This window comes from Fibroporia radiculosa (assembly GCF_000313525.1).
Source record: "Fibroporia radiculosa TFFH 294 genomic supercontigs, scaffold2126, whole genome shotgun sequence".
Taxonomy (NCBI): domain Eukaryota; kingdom Fungi; phylum Basidiomycota; class Agaricomycetes; order Polyporales; family Fibroporiaceae; genus Fibroporia; species Fibroporia radiculosa.
Window position 1 is genome coordinate 1 of NW_012133628.1, and position 15180 is coordinate 15180.

Genomic DNA, 15180 nt, shown 5'->3' on the forward strand with positions numbered 1-15180 from the left:
GGGGGGGGAGGGAGGTCAGCACGGCGCGCGCGGACACTCAGGCACGGGGAAGGGACGCACTTGTGCACGGTGTACAGCGGGTGCAGGGTGTTCAGCCAGCTGCAAGGCGGGGCGTGCCGGCCCAGTCAGCGCGCCGCGTCCGCAAAAAAAAATAAAAAGCAAAATAGAACCGCGGCGGCGCGGGCCCGCGCGCGCACTCACAAGTAGCTCGAGACGGGCTCGCAGGGCGCCGTCTGGGTCGTCATCGTCGGCGTGCCGTTCTCGTACGCCGCGCAGTACCCGGTGATGTTCACGTAGCCGAACGTGGCGTAGTTGTCCAGGAGCGTGTTGAAGACGGGCCGCGAGTCGAACACGGTCGCCCGCGTGACATCGGGGTGCGTCGCCTGGAAGAGGTCGACGAATGCCATGAGCTGGTCGTTGTAGTCCGCGAGCGCCGCGGTGATCTGCCCGACCGCGGTCGGACCCGCCTCAATCAGCAGAGGCGCGCGATTCGTGGGCGGCACGGTCAGGAACAGGAAGTTCCGAGCGCCATCCTCGTACAATATGTCGACCTGCAGCATGCCCCCACACGTAAATTTAGCGAGCGCACTTCCCGGCATGGAAATGGAAACACTGCACCTGGCTGAACAGGCGCTCCATCAAGATGGTGTGGAAGGCCGACTGTGATGTGACGTTGGTCTGTGATATTCAGCATTCTCGGTAAGCGGGGCGTTCATGAGAAACAGTGAAGGCATCGGACCCAGGCATACGAATTGCCCTGCATGCAGCCGGCGGTGAGTGATATGGTGATGACGAAAGGCCTCGGATCATGCGTACGACATCATTGATTCCTATCCAGATGGCAAACAGACTGTCCGCACTATCCCACTGGGCGCCGTAGGGCTTCGCCGCCAGGTATTCCTGGAATTGGGACACCTGGTCCACGATGGATCTATCAAACCCGAGTACAGGTCAGCGCATGGTGGACATGTGTGCGATATGCGGCCCATTCGACGACAGGCAATAACGTACAACACGGTTGGCTCGTACGGGGCGACCAACGCGGCGTCGATAGTCGCTCCTCCAGACGCTAGGTTGAAGACCTTGTATCATTACGGCATCAATCCTGCATCCTGGCCACGGGGTGTGAGGGGAAACAGCCGACTGACGCACCTTGGTATCCGTGACGTTATACGATCCACCTGGGGTCGTTGAGCTCAGCGCTCCGTGGGGGTGAAATGGCGGGCTTACCGAGATACTCGACCCAATTGGGGCCGTTCGAGGAAGTCTGTGAAGATGCAAATCAGAACATATGCGGGTTTAGAAGTCGAATACCAGGCGTGGAGCGGCGCTGCGACTCACGTATCCGGGATCCGTGGAATTTACGCCGAGGGTGATGTTGAAACCATCGGTGGTGTACGAGTCACCAAACGTGAAGAGGAATTTAGTTGCGTTCCAAGTCAACTGCCCAGAAACGGCCGTGATCGCAGATAAGGCTAGGGCGGTAGTGCCGATGAAGGTGCGCATCGTCGATGTGAGTCAAAGAAAGCTGATGTGCTAGAGGTTGACCGCAGGGCTCACCGCTACCAGATCACCTCCTTCGTCGATCTTATAGCGTCGAGCTCGTTGCACGGAAAGGCCGAGGATTGCCCGCCGAGGTCGATTCGCTCTCATGCACATGGACGAGAATAAATCCGGGGAAACTCTCGGTCGAGAAAGCGTGTGTGGTGGTGTGAGGGGTGAACACCGGGTGGGATAGGCGATGAGCGGGACGGTGGGAAGCAGCAGTGATGGTCAGCAGACTCGTCGATTTACGGCGTATATGTTGTCGGTTTTGTGTCGGATGACCCTGACGATGTTCGGGGATTCTCATAATTAGATGGCATATCGAATCAGAAAGTCTCAGCCCTCACTCGGGCCGCACAGAGTGCCCTGCGAGATGGCCCGCGGTGAAAGCATGGCCATGGCGGCTGGAAAAGATATACGCGAGTGACCGTTTGGGGAATCTGGACGAGCCTTGGGCTCGCGAAGAAGGCGCGGTGTGAGGAGGGGAAGAGGGAGGGCCGTTCCTGGTTAGTTATCTTGGTAACGATCCGAGGAGGATTGAGTGTTGATGCCAATATAAGAATTAGAAGGGGATGAATGGGTCGGCTAGAGTGCACGGGTTGGAACGAATACAGTAACCCGAACGTTGATCAATACAGTCGCGGACTTTGCGGCTCGCATCCCCGTCCGCGTGACGTACGCGCCGCCCACGGGGAATCCAATCGGCGCCGGCGCCAGCAGCTGCTCAGCTCCTCCTCTCGCCAGCCATGATTTCGGTAAGTCCAACTGCCTCCTTCCCCTCCCCCTGTCCGCATCTCCCTCCCCACAGGCCTTCTTCATATTCAACCAGAAAGGAGAGGTGAGTCGCCTTCCATTCGCCTCCTTGACATGTGCGTCATCGACCTGCCGCCAGGTCCTCATTTCCCGCCTCTACCGGCCTGATCTCAAGTAACGTATTGTGTCACGCTAGCGGATATCGCAACACAGTCCTCACCCGTCCCCCTTCCCCTCTCTTCCCGCAGGCGCTCCATTGCGGACGTATTCCGGATACAGGTCGTCTCCAACAGCGATGTGCGGTCCCCCATCATCACTCTCGGTTCAACCAGCTTCTTTCACGTACGCGTGAACAACCTCTATGTCGTGGCAGTCACCAAGTAGGTTCCGTGCCCTCCTCGGAGATTACTGCTCGGCTGAGCACGCCGCATCCCATGCAGGTGCAATGCCAATGCTGCCCTCGTCTTCGAATTCTGCTACCGCTTTATTTCAATCGCCAAGTCCTACTTTGGGAAGGTGGACGAGGAGGCGATTAAGAACAACTTTGTGCTCATCTACGAATTGATCGATGGTGGGTGTTGCGGTCGCGCACGATCACTGGCGGACATGGCAACCTGACCGGCACGTCTTAGAAATTAACGACTTTGGATACCCCCAGAACAGCGAGGCCGATACGCTCAAGACCTACATCACGACCGAAAGCGTCATGTCAACGAATATCGCGCCGGTAAGAGGGGTGGACACCGCCGCTTCATAGTCTTATACCATGTCCGCGCTGCAGGAGGAGTCGTCAAGGATCACCGTGCAAGCGACCGGTGCCACGAGTTGGCGGAGAGGGGACGTAAAGTATAAGAAGAACGAGGCCTTTGTCGATGTCGTCGAAACGGTCAATCTCAGCATGTCCGCCAAGGGTCCGTCCCGCCCCCCTATCATCCTTCCGTTCCGGAGACTGACGTGCATTATGAAGGCACCACTCTGCGTGCCGACGTCGACGGGCACATCATGATGCGCGCATACTTGACGGGGACGCCCGAATGTAAATTTGGCCTAAACGACAAGCTAGTCATCGACAAAAATGACAGAGGCGCAAGCGATGCGGTCGAGCTCGACGATTGTCGGTTCCATCAATGCGTGCGTCTAACAGAGTTTGATACAGATCGCACTATCAGTTTCATACCACCCGACGGAGAGTTTGAGCTCATGCGGTGAGCCCTCCTCCCCACCCCGAACTTTGGCGCGGTTATTGATAGAATCGGGTTAGATACCGTTCGACATCTAACGTGAAGCTGCCGTTGAAAGTGATACCGTCAGTCACGGAGGTCGGAACAACGCAAGTGCAGTACGTCGTCACTGTCAAAACAAACTTTAACAACAAACTATCCGCTACCAACGTTGTTGTGCGGATACCAACACCGCTGAACACGACTACGGTTGACTGCAAGGTCATCAGTGGAAAGGCGAAATACGTCCCTGCAGAGAATGTCGTTGTTTGGAAGTGCGTCGGACCTATCTTCTCACCCTATATGCCTCGTAAACACCACCTATGATAGGTTACAGCGGATACAGGGTGGACAAGAAGTCACCCTCTCTGCAACCGCTGCTCTGACGAGCACGACAAACCGGCAGGTCTGGGCGCGACCACCGATTGACGTCGACTTTCAAGTACTCATGTTCACTGCCTCGGGCCTCATCGTGCGCTTTCTGAAAGTATTCGAGAAGAGCGGGTATCAGAGTATCAAGTGGGTCAGGTACTTGACAAAGGCGAGCGGATCGTACCAGATTCGGGTGAGTCTAACTGCTTGCCTACGCCTACATTGCATTGAATTAACACCAACACAGTTCTGAGATGTGTTTGTGCCATCTCTTGCGCATGTCTGGAGGTGTTGCTGGCTATCGTTTGAATGTGATTATCCTACCGAGTCGGAATGCTTTCCTGTTTTCTATTAATTAAACCGCATGCACGGACCTATCTCTCAGACATCCCTAGCCGTGTCCGATCCAAGAAAGCTAGTATATATGGCTATCTAGATCTACCGTTAGTAAGGTGCTACTGGATGGCTTGGTGGATGACGCGTCCTATATCACCTTGGCATATATGGCCCTGAGACGCTTGCGCTGAGCCAACGCCTAGACCTCGTACCCGCATCCACTTGCGATGACGATAACAGAATTAGCTACCCTTGAACTCGTCCATCCCTACACATGGGACACTCCCAGCATCCGCGCCTTCTTCGCCCGCCTCGCAACGGAGCAGGCAGCATGCTCCGGTCATCAACTGTTCTTCTTTCGCCGTGCACAATCGGAACGAAAGATATTCCTCGTATCGGGGTGGGCGTCCCTTGAAGCCCATCGCGAGTGGATCGCGGGCGACAAGAATCAAGAGTTGCTGAGGATGGCTGACGCGCTGCTCACGGTGGCGGGGTTGGTTCACATGGATATCGACTTTGGAGCCATGCCGGGGGATACCAAGCGCATCGCTTGGTTTGCTGTTGGCGGAAACAAGACGGACGAGGGGGCTGGGATCGTATGGAATAGGACACGGAATGTGCCATCCGATGGGGTTGAGGCCCGGGCAAGGTGGGACTGGGCTGGAGAGGGCAAGTCGTTGGACGAGGGCGGGACCTTGAATTGTTGCATTCGGGCGTATACTCAAGGCGACACAGATCGCTTGACGGTTGCAGGTGTTTAATCCAAAAATGATGATTCATAGTCATTCACAGAACTGGAGTCACTCTCAGTGGCCCGCTGCAGCCTGAGCGCCTCAGTGCGCGCGACCCGCGACGCGTATTGATTGTGTGGTGACTGTGACAAACAAGTCATGTGATTTAGACATTCGCGCGTTGTCACGGTTGTGGCGTTGAACGCATCCCCTCACTATTCTGTGTAACAAGCAAAGTCTCGATGCCTGCGTCTGCTCGCAAAAGCAGCATCGGCTCCCGACGCCAGCCGCAAAAGTACATCCCATACCGCGCGGATGACCTCCATCATGGCAAGAAGACCGGCATGGCTGTCGCGTATGTCGACCACAGGTCCGACGAGTTCGAGCCGTTCGAAAAGGTCATGAGCCAGGCTGATCAACGCACGCCCCCGCGAGTGCAGAATGCAAGGAAGAAGCGCACCCCAAAGCCGAAGACGCCAGTGCTTCAAACACATGTGGAAGACGAGGACGGCGAAATGTCGATGGAGTTGGAGGACAGTGAGTGTTCTCCCACACCGTCGGTCGCTGCTCGCACTTATGCGCCCGCGTCTCGAGGCTATCCGTACAGTCCCACCGAGTACTTTGCTAATCAGCGCGTGAACACGATCACTTCAAGCGTGCGGCGCGTAGGCTCGTCCTCTCGCCCAGTCGCACAGGGCTCCGATGTCGACTTCGACAAAGTACCGTCTCCGCGCCCTTCCATGTCCTCCCGGAGATCTCTGGGCCTCCCCCGTTCCCCAGGAAGATCACAGCTTTCTCAATCGACCGTCGCTCTCGACAACGATGATTTCCCGGATGAGCCGGACATGGACTATGGGGGCGGGTCTGATCTTAATGGCGCCGGCTTTGACTCGGACGACGATGACAACAACATCTCTCCGCTTTCCGCTCGTCAGGAACAGCAACAGTCGGCCAAGAAGCTCAACGGACGTCTCTCGCGACGTGCCAGTTTTGCACAAATTGATCAGGACGAGGAAGACGAGCTCCAACTTACGCGGAGCCCATCCACTTCTAAGGCCAGAGGTAAACAGCGTGCAAGCTACGAACCTCACCAGGACATCGACGCGGAAGAGGATATGGTCCAGTTTGAAGTTGACGTAGAACAGGACGCGGCGGAAGAAGAGGAAGTGGCTTCACGGAAAAGAAGCGGGCCGGAGAGGGGCGAAGACGACAGCATTGAGAAACAGCAACCGGCAAGCAAGAAGGCACGATTTGAGAACGAGGGTGCGAAGAAGCCACGGGGCCGGCCAGGAGGCAAGAAGGTGCAGGTACTGCGCGAATGTGCGTGTTTCTCGTGTCGCAGAACTCTGCGATCAAGTTCTGTATTGACTCTTTGAACAGTGACGCCAGAGGATCCTAACGAGAACCAGAGTGGTCTCCGTCGTGGAAAGCGTACGAGGTATAAACCACTGGATTGGTGGCGATGCGAGAAGGTGGTTTATGGGAGGCGAGAGACGGGGAAGTCTCTTGTGCCGGCGATAAAGGAGATTCGACGAATACCGAAGGAGGAATCCCAGCCACTTGGCGCAAAACACAGAAGAAAGCGACCACCACGGAGCAAGAGCAAAACCGCAGAGGAATCGGATAAGAATCTCGTCTTCAACCCCGAGGAAGGTTGGGATGACGAGACCCCGACGGATGGTTTTGTGCTTGACTATAACCATGACGAGGAGATCAAGAAACGTGAGCAAAGGGTGAAGTTAGTGCTGAAGTACGCCTCTGACTGCGTGGCTATCAGGAATTGCGTTTACTGCCAAGGACGTGGAACCTAAGCCGGCGGCCAACAACGAGTTCTTTTTTCAGAAGATCTTTTGGGATGGTGATTTCATCGCTGCTGGACAGCTCATCATACCGCCCAACAAGCAGAAGCCCACAAAGGGTACGAAGGACAATACTTTTGTACGTTTTTCTGTAGCGCCGGCTTTTGTAGCAAGGGTGCTGACGATGGACAGGTCTTTTATGTCATCGAGGGTGCAGTCAATTTTACGGTACACCAAACAAGCTTCGTGCTGACCACTGGTGGCATGTTCCTCGTGCCGCGAGGTAAGCACGCCCGTCGAATCTATAGTTATAACGGTCGCAAATGCACAATTTGGTGCATGCAGGAAACATGTACTTCATCCAGAACATCTCGGATCGTGACGCGAAGCTTTTCTTTGCACAGGCACGGAAGATGGTGGACGATGATGACGAGGAATTGCATCGCGTCGAGGATGCCATTCGAGGTCGCTCCCAATCGTTGAAAGTTCCGAAGGGATCACCCCAAGCACGGCAGTCTGCAGCACGCTCCCCAAGTGCCAGAGCTTCTTCCGAAGCACGGCCTCCCCCAACAACGGCGGCAGGGAAAGCAGCACTTAAAAGGGCTGCTTCTGCTAAAACATGACATTGTTCTCTATGTACGCCATTTCTTCCCGTAATTGTAAATCCGTGTCCACTGTATTAATATGCTCATCTTCACATGCAAGTATAACGTCCATGACTGAGCCAGTTTGTTCTGCGTCCTCCGCTTATGAGTTGGAGTATGCACCCTTTTATGAGTAATTTACAGTGCGAGACGGCATGATTAAACGAGAGCAGTGCGAGTAACGACGGAAAGGACCTGATAAACAAATGCATGGACTAAATGGGTGAAGATGGAGGAAATGATGTGATTAAGCGAGACTGCATCGGGCTGAATGCGGCAAGAACAAAATACTCGGTAATATGAGACTAAATCCTTGCAGAGCGTGGTTTCTGGTAACTAGAGCGTGAAGGCAACGTCGCCGACCGGGCAGTAAAGCCACTGGAACTCAGATGCCCCGAAGGGGACAAATGGGCAGACTCCGACTGTGGAGGGAGCGAAGGATTCAACGGGACACCGTCAGGCACAGACGGAAACGCATCAAAAAGCGCGCTATCGAGCCCCCCGGAGCCCGTGCTCGAAATTGATATCCAAGATGAGGGGCGGTCCATGGGCGAAGCAGCACTACGTCGTTGGTCTGGGGACGGCGAGAGGTCGAAGCGTGGGAGTGTTGGTGTTGGAGAAGGCGTACGGGGAGACGTGACACTTGAGGACAAGTGACCATGTTCAGCCGGATCTGTTAGATTCAGTATACATGATTCGGTCGTCCAGCTGTTACGGACAGCAAGGTGCTGCTTACCAGGAGAAGCAAGCACAACAGTATGGCGATTGTTCCTCTTAGGCAAGAGCTTGTCAGCGAACGAAGTAGCCCTCGCAAGACCCTTCTTCGGAAGCTTCCAGGAACGACTGGAGCTCATGATTGAGCTGGTGTCCGAGCCATGGGAGTCAAATCGGGGAGAGGGAGGAGTCGATACAAGTACTGAGTCGTCCTCCGACATTTCTGAGCACACACTTGTGCGGGGATATGCCCCAGGCATGGACAACATCCCATTGGCGCTTGGTCTCCTCGGAAGAAGCGTAGAGAAATAGCGTGGCCGCGGGCTCTTAGGTGGGACTGGGGGCGGCGTGTCCGAAAGCAATCGGCTTCTAGTCACTTGATCCCTGCGAGAGGGGGTTCCGGGAACACTGGATTCAGGTATACTGGAAGGGAACTCTTGTGGTGTGTCGTACTGTGAGCTTCCACTGGACGCTGGAATATCCTGAACCGGGGAATGTTGTTCTGCCGAAGTCAACTCGATATCAGGAACAAGATGCTCCGGTTTCTCGAGAGGTGGTGTGGGTGTCGAAGAAACATGAGGCACATCAACGTGCATGTTCTTGGTTGGAGATCCAAGACCAGATAATTGCTGCTCCAACATGGCTGCACTTGCTACCAAGTCTGCAAGGTCACCGAACCCTGGAGACTGAGGAGGTTCTGCAGTTGTCATCGTCCAACGCGGCAGCGATTCAGCAGGAGGAGGGCTTGGAACACGATTGGATGCTCCATCGGCTACTTTGCGATGTACAACAGCACGGAAAGAATTAGACGTAGTCTTCGGCGTCAGCGAAGGTTCAGAGGGCGCAAGCGCATCCGACACAGGGGAAGTGTTGCCGGAGGAAGGTCCAGATGATAGACCTGGCGGGACAGGAATGAGAATAGCACGAGTCACGACAGGGGACACCACCCGTGCTGGTTCAGTGACAATTACTGCGTCAGCGGTATCGAGGGCGAGGGATTGGTCAACAAGATCGTCTACATCCATATTGTCATTTTTAGGCTTCAGAGGAGGCTGGACCGCAGCGTTCGCGTTAACGTAGGAGTTTAGATCCAGTGACAATACAGACGACGATGGCAGAACGACAGGAACCACATCCTGAGCTTCAGAGACCACAATCGACGACGTCACAGGTTCCAACTTCTTCTCGACAATTTCCGTCGAAGGGGCCATGCATGATACGATGGTAGGATCGTTGAGTGTGAATACTTCATCCCAATCTCCCAACGTCGCATTGATCGTGGATCTCACCTGTACATCTACAGACTTTGCTTGAAGCTCGGGAAGGTGAACTGTTCCAGATGTGGACATTTCGGCGGAGGTAATATTTGACACCTTATTTTCAGATTCAACCATGCCGACAACAACCTGGTTGATATCGTCGCACTCCTGCCCAGTAAGTGACGTAGTATCATCAACGGATGGCGGTAAACTGGAATCCTTTGCATTCAACTCGCAGATATCCTTCGATTCAGCTGCAGTGGACGTGGACGCAGTGTCATTCGATGAGAGTCGCCCTGAGTCTGCCTCTAAAAGCGCAGGCTGTGGTGGTAAATCCCTGTGAGGCTCGACGTCCTCAAGATGTTGGTCCAGCTCCGAAATTTTGAAGACAGATTTAGGGGAAAGATTCTCCGCTTCTTCCTCTTCCACCGGCACAGGCGCATCAATTGAGGTCGGGGACCGCGATCTAGGTAGAACATCTGAAACGCTGCGCCTCTCGGTGCGTACTTGCAACGTAGAAGGGAAGCGTGGGCCGTTGACATCATCCATGGGTGTGTGATCTAAAGTTTCTCTTACTGCAGAAAGAGGAGGAGAGAGCGATCCTAGTGGCGGCGAGGCAATGCGAACGTCAGAAATGGAAGCGCTGCGACTTCTCCCACCTGAAAATTCTGGACTAGTGGGTCTAAACCCATTAGTTGAGACAGGCACCATTGGTCTTGACAGTCCCGGCACACGATTCCCCATCATCTCTCCTCGCCGGCGCGATGAACCATCGTCCACAGGGGGGGCACCGAGCCCAAAGCTGCCCCTCGGAACGGGAACGGCGCCTTGTTTCTCGAAAGACGCAATCTTATCCCGTAAACTACGCGTGGAGTTGGGCAAGACAGGCGCAAGTTTGTGATCCGCCTGGCTGGTGCTGCCATTTCGTTGTTGGAGAGCTGCTATGCGATCTTTCAGGTTCACTGGGGTTATAGAGGCTCTTGTAGAAGCCCTAGAAAACAGTGATGGGTTGTGATGTAAGTGGGAACAACACGTAAGTTAGACTTACATCTGGAAAAAGAAAAGAAAGTGAAAAGAGCGAAGACCGCGGCGACCAGCGACTGCAGTAGTACGCTCGTCCTGCTGGTAACAAATCAAAAGCGACGAGATAGATGGTGGTTGATGTGCAACCCTGGCGTGTGCAATGACCAGTCAGCCGCCGATCGCTTAGCGCCTCTCTTTAGCTTGGTCCACGGCGGAGGTCGTATACTAACAGTTTTCAAGCTCGTTTGTCGTAAATTACACAGGGTAATTGTATGATGAGCCTTTTGAGGAGCAGTAGAGTGTAGAGCGCCTCTCAGGAACCAACAGTGTAAACTTTAATCGCTATCGCTCGCTGTACCATTGAACCCCTTCGAAAGCCAGTAGTCTCGCCGACTACTACTATTACTCCTAATTCTGCTCCTCATATTGTATCTAGTATCGCTGGACAGCTCGCCTTTGGTATCAAGCCCATTCTCTGAAATCTCGTCCGAAGGAATGTAAATGCTAACATTTTGCTCCTCGTCGTCGGTCGTATAGACGGTATGCATGTCTTGCTCTCGTCCCGTCTTCCGCCGCTTTCTAGGAGGTTGTCGGCGGTCGTCAGTTTTGTATCGACTTTCGTCTCCGGACGCGTGTCGTTCGTCATTTGATTCCAATTCCATATCCACCGCTTCCCAAGCGGTCTTCACGCTCTTTTCATGAGCGACACGGCTCTGGCCGTTCGTCTGTGCATGCAAAGCCACACCCGCCTGAGGTGCCACTCCCAACATTCGGTGCAGCACCTGACGATCATAGACTTCCTGCACCAATCGACGGTGATTGATAGTCTGTAACGCCATCAGCATTCTGGCCATATTGACCACCAAGTTGAGCACACCTCTTGAGTGACGCCCATGACGCTTGAGAGAATACTCCTCTGATCAGTGTGTGTATCCCGCAAACGCGTATATCGGCCTTCTCGTTTTGCGCTTATAATCTTCGCTTGTGCATAGGCAGCCGCAGTCATGATACCGTGCGCGCCGGCAAGGGTAGTACGAACCTTCACTATGCCGTATGAACCTTTCGAGATGTCGTTCGCTGCAGGGGGCGTCAGTATATCTCATATACGATGCCTTAACTGCTCACATAGATCCCCAGGGTCTTCGATTGACAGGAGTCTAGGCTGGCTAAAATCCTGCCAGCCTCTTTCTGTTTTATTAAAGTATGTGCCTCCTTCGCGTATTGAGATACCCACTTCCTTGTAATTGAAATAACAGCCGTACAGTTCGAAGAACTCCATCACAAGAACACCCAGATTTTTCGATGGATCAATTTCCCCTCGGCGAATTTTGGGATGCATCTGCAAAAAGCTGATAACTAAGCAGACGATGCTATAGCTTCCAAGTCCGCCGGTGTAGACCTCGTTCATGCTGCGTTGGCTCAAGAAGGACTTTACGATGAGTACGAGACTGCGCAATGCAGGAAGTTCGGCGAGGAAGTGTTTTATCATCGTTCCAGCAGTGACGCCGTTTCCTTGGTTGATACTGATATCCACGGGAATATTGCCATGCAAAGTGACGAACTTGACTATAGGTACTTTGGCCTTGGAAATAATGCGTACCCGATCCGTGATACCAGCACGTTTCATAGTATTGGCTATTGAGTGAAGAACCGCTTCCTTCTTGCTATATGCCATAGACTGCGAATGTACCACCAAATCAATATCGCTTCAAATTCATGAGATGGAGACAAATACAAATTTACTGAATTTACATACCCTACGGGAAGATATAACTTAGTGTCATAACTCCCGAATGGATGCACCTCTGCATCTGGGAAGGCTTGCGTGACAGCTCGAGTGATAAGTGCAACAACTAGTGAGCGAACTTCGTTCTCCTCGGGTGTGGGTGAGATGTAATTCACAAAAGCCTCAACGTCACGGTGTAACCTATAATAGATAGATCGGTAAGCAACGTACAAGGTCCAAATATGTTGCATGAGAGGTACATTTCTGCGACGTTTGTGCAACTATCCCAATCGATATCCGCAACCCATGGCGCTTTACGTGAGGCCGCCGCGACTCGCTGCTTCTTGTTTGCGTATCCATCGTCCAAGCTACTATCGTCCACCTTGCGTTTTCGACCGGTATGATCGCGGTCAGACGTTCTACTTTTGCCCTTGTCCCACTCCCTCACCTCCGGTCTCCGGTCTTCAACATCCTGGTCTTCTTCGTCGCTAAATGTGAACGCAATAAAATCTGTGTCTCCAAATGAGTTTTGTTCCTTGCTAGGTATATCTGTTTTCGGGGCATTCGTGCTCTCTATGTGCGAACCGGAAGGGCCTGCCTCCGAATTGGCCTTGTCACGCTTTCGACGGGCGCGGCGGTTATCTTCCACATTCTGACCGGCTGAGGCGGATGATTGTGCGATGGTGTTATTCTGGCTGGACGAGCCCTTGCCAGAGCTAGACATAGATAGAGTCAAGGGCTGCGAGCAAGCTGCGAGGGTTCGGAGAAAGAACGCTCGATTAGCTCAAGTGAGTGACCAGCTCGGAAGAGTCCACATATTTCCTTACCAGGAAGGTGATCGGTTCTAAATGGCCTCGAATCAACCTTGAAATTATCCTGCGAAATATTCGTTCTGTAGTTCATGCTGGCATGGTCCAATTCCCTGAGGCGCACACACTCTCTATACAACATCTACAACGTCCATGCCGCGAAACTATACCCACGTAAGGGGGATCGTGGTAAGTCGCCTCTTTGCTGCCAAGTCGAATTACTGCCAACATCATCTTTTGCAGTCGTTATCGCCATGTCTGGAGGGGTAGACTCGTCGGTAGTGGCTACGTTGCTCAGTCAGAAGGCTGGTCTTGTCTTTCTTGTCGCATTTACGCTTATTTACTTATCGCTCTGGCTTAGGATTACGATCTTTCTGCCGTCTATATGCGCAACTGGGACACTCGCGACGAGTCGGGCTCCGACAGCGGTTGCGAATGGAAGAAGGATTGGGCTGATGTGCAACGCGTGTGCAGAAAACTAGACATACCATGCGAGCTGGTATATTTTCTGCTCTCTCCTTTGTTTTCTTATTGAGATCTGTCCAAGTGAATAGGTTGATTTATCTCGCCATTACTGGACGCGTGTTTTCGAGCCCGCATTGCGCATGTGGGAAATGGGAGAGACGCCAAATCCTGATATCTGGTGCAATAGGTTGGTTGTCACCTTTCCATTGTTATAGTATAATTTGACTATGCTTGACATACAGAGAAGTCAAGTTCGGTGCGTTACTGGACCATTTCGCCGATCAGGACGTATGGTTAGCTACAGGTCAAGTTTTTCGTGCCGCATTGAAACATGCACGTACTGACATCACGCTAGGACACTATGCCGACAAGTCATGGTATCCCCTGCCCTCGTTTCTATCTCGTGTCTTGTCTAACGTGAATGTCACACCTCGCCCTCAACTCAGACGTCCAAAAGATAGAATGAAGGACCAAACGTACTACTTATCAGCTATACCAGAGCGCAGTCTTGCCCGAGCACTGTTTCCCCTTGCTCCGTTCCACAAGACGGAGGTTCGAACCATTGCACAGAAATGGGGCCTCCCAACAGCGCAGAGGGAGGAGAGCATGGGCATATGCTTCGTGGGAGAGAAAAGAAAGTTCGACGACTTCATATGTAAGTTTTTAGTAGTAGAGCCTTGACATCGTGCTCGTTTATCCATTCACCCCCATATAGCCCAATATATTCCTCCCACTCCAGGCTCTATAATAGATCTAAGCACGGGCAAAACTTTGGGCAGCCACCGTAGCCTATGGTCGTATACCATCGGCCAAGGCGCACGCATAAGAGGGATGCCTGAGAAAATGTTTGTCGCAGGGAAAGATGTGCAGAAAAACGAGGTCCACGTTGTCCCCGGCTCGTATGTCGTGGTTTCGTTGCATATCGGCTTCTAGCTGACTCTATCAATGCAGCAATCATTCAGCCCTCTACTCAAGGGGCATTGTGGCCTCTAATTGGAGATGGATATGGCAAAACTCTCCGCCTTTTGGTCTTGACAATGAACGTGGGTTCCAGGGTCGAGTCCAATTTCGACATCGCATGATGGATGTTCCGTGCGCTGTGCATAGGTCAGCATAAGTCGATCATTTGAGGATGTCTCCTTATATGATTCATTCGTAGGGCCGGTTCAGAGAACACGATGAAAATTACATTTGGCGAACCGCAGAAGGCGGTAGCTCCAGGTCAGATTGCAACAATTTGGGACAGAGATTGGTGCCTTGGCTCTGGTACTATAGCACGAACGTTTTAAGATTATCAGTACAAGAAGGGTGGCCCTACTTGTTAATTTGAGGCCTATTTACATAGGATGTGGGGCAAACACTGTTAGTTCTGCAGTGAAAGAGTCATATTGAGCGCCATGTTCTAGGCCAGGTCTCCGTTGATTTTTCCAGAAATGATGTCCATCGCCCACGCGGTTCAGTTATATACGAATCCAATCACCCCGTGGCTCTTTGGGACTATTTATGATGGGCCGTGGTTGTGTGCACTGCTCGGTGCAAAGTTTATTTTTAGCGTTGGTCGATACAGCGCGGGATAACCGCGCAATTATCAATTGTAGGCAATCTAGTCGTAATCTATAGCAGACGTAACCGGACACATCTCAGCGCACGACCACTTTCAATCCGGCCGAATAATTGTCTGCCTCCCGTATCTTTATCGCCTTCTGCCGCTAAGCAATCTTGCGGGACGTCCTGTGATTGAATCCATATCCGACGTGGTTCCGCATGTTCTGGAGGTATCAAAC

General features: G+C 52.9%; 4 protein-coding genes across 4 annotated transcripts; 2 read left to right on the top strand and 2 right to left on the bottom strand.

The window, feature by feature from the left end:
- Positions 1-197: 197 nt before the first annotated feature.
- On the bottom strand, positions 198-1506 carry FIBRA_08701 (uncharacterized protein; the record flags this gene model as incomplete). The annotated part of the gene is made up of 8 exons (XM_012330332.1): positions 198-551; positions 619-678; positions 740-757; positions 817-931; positions 1012-1082; positions 1153-1181; positions 1231-1267; positions 1342-1506. 8 exons carry the CDS (start codon positions 1504-1506, stop codon positions 198-200), a joined length of 849 nt encoding a protein of 282 aa, XP_012185722.1.
- A 785-nt stretch (positions 1507-2291) lies between these two features.
- Positions 2292-4987, top strand: FIBRA_08702 (uncharacterized protein; the record flags this gene model as incomplete). The annotated part of the gene is made up of 10 exons (XM_012330333.1): positions 2292-2300; positions 2354-2414; positions 2495-2678; positions 2739-2869; positions 2931-3025; positions 3080-3209; positions 3266-3503; positions 3560-3793; positions 3849-4083; positions 4430-4987. The coding sequence occupies 10 exons, from the start codon at positions 2292-2294 to the stop codon at positions 4985-4987; spliced, it is 1875 nt and encodes a 624-aa protein (XP_012185723.1).
- A 212-nt stretch (positions 4988-5199) lies between these two features.
- FIBRA_08703 (uncharacterized protein) lies at positions 5200-7379 on the top strand (the record flags this gene model as incomplete). Its single annotated transcript, XM_012330334.1, has 5 exons — positions 5200-6277; positions 6338-6679; positions 6735-6895; positions 6949-7039; positions 7102-7379. The coding sequence occupies 5 exons, from the start codon at positions 5200-5202 to the stop codon at positions 7377-7379; spliced, it is 1950 nt and encodes a 649-aa protein (XP_012185724.1).
- A 326-nt stretch (positions 7380-7705) lies between these two features.
- Positions 7706-12846, bottom strand: FIBRA_08704 (uncharacterized protein; the record flags this gene model as incomplete). Its single annotated transcript, XM_012330335.1, has 7 exons — positions 7706-10364; positions 10422-10492; positions 10906-11223; positions 11274-11473; positions 11522-12102; positions 12153-12323; positions 12383-12846. The coding sequence occupies 7 exons, from the start codon at positions 12844-12846 to the stop codon at positions 7706-7708; spliced, it is 4464 nt and encodes a 1487-aa protein (XP_012185725.1).
- Between the last annotated feature and the right edge of the window lie 2334 nt (positions 12847-15180).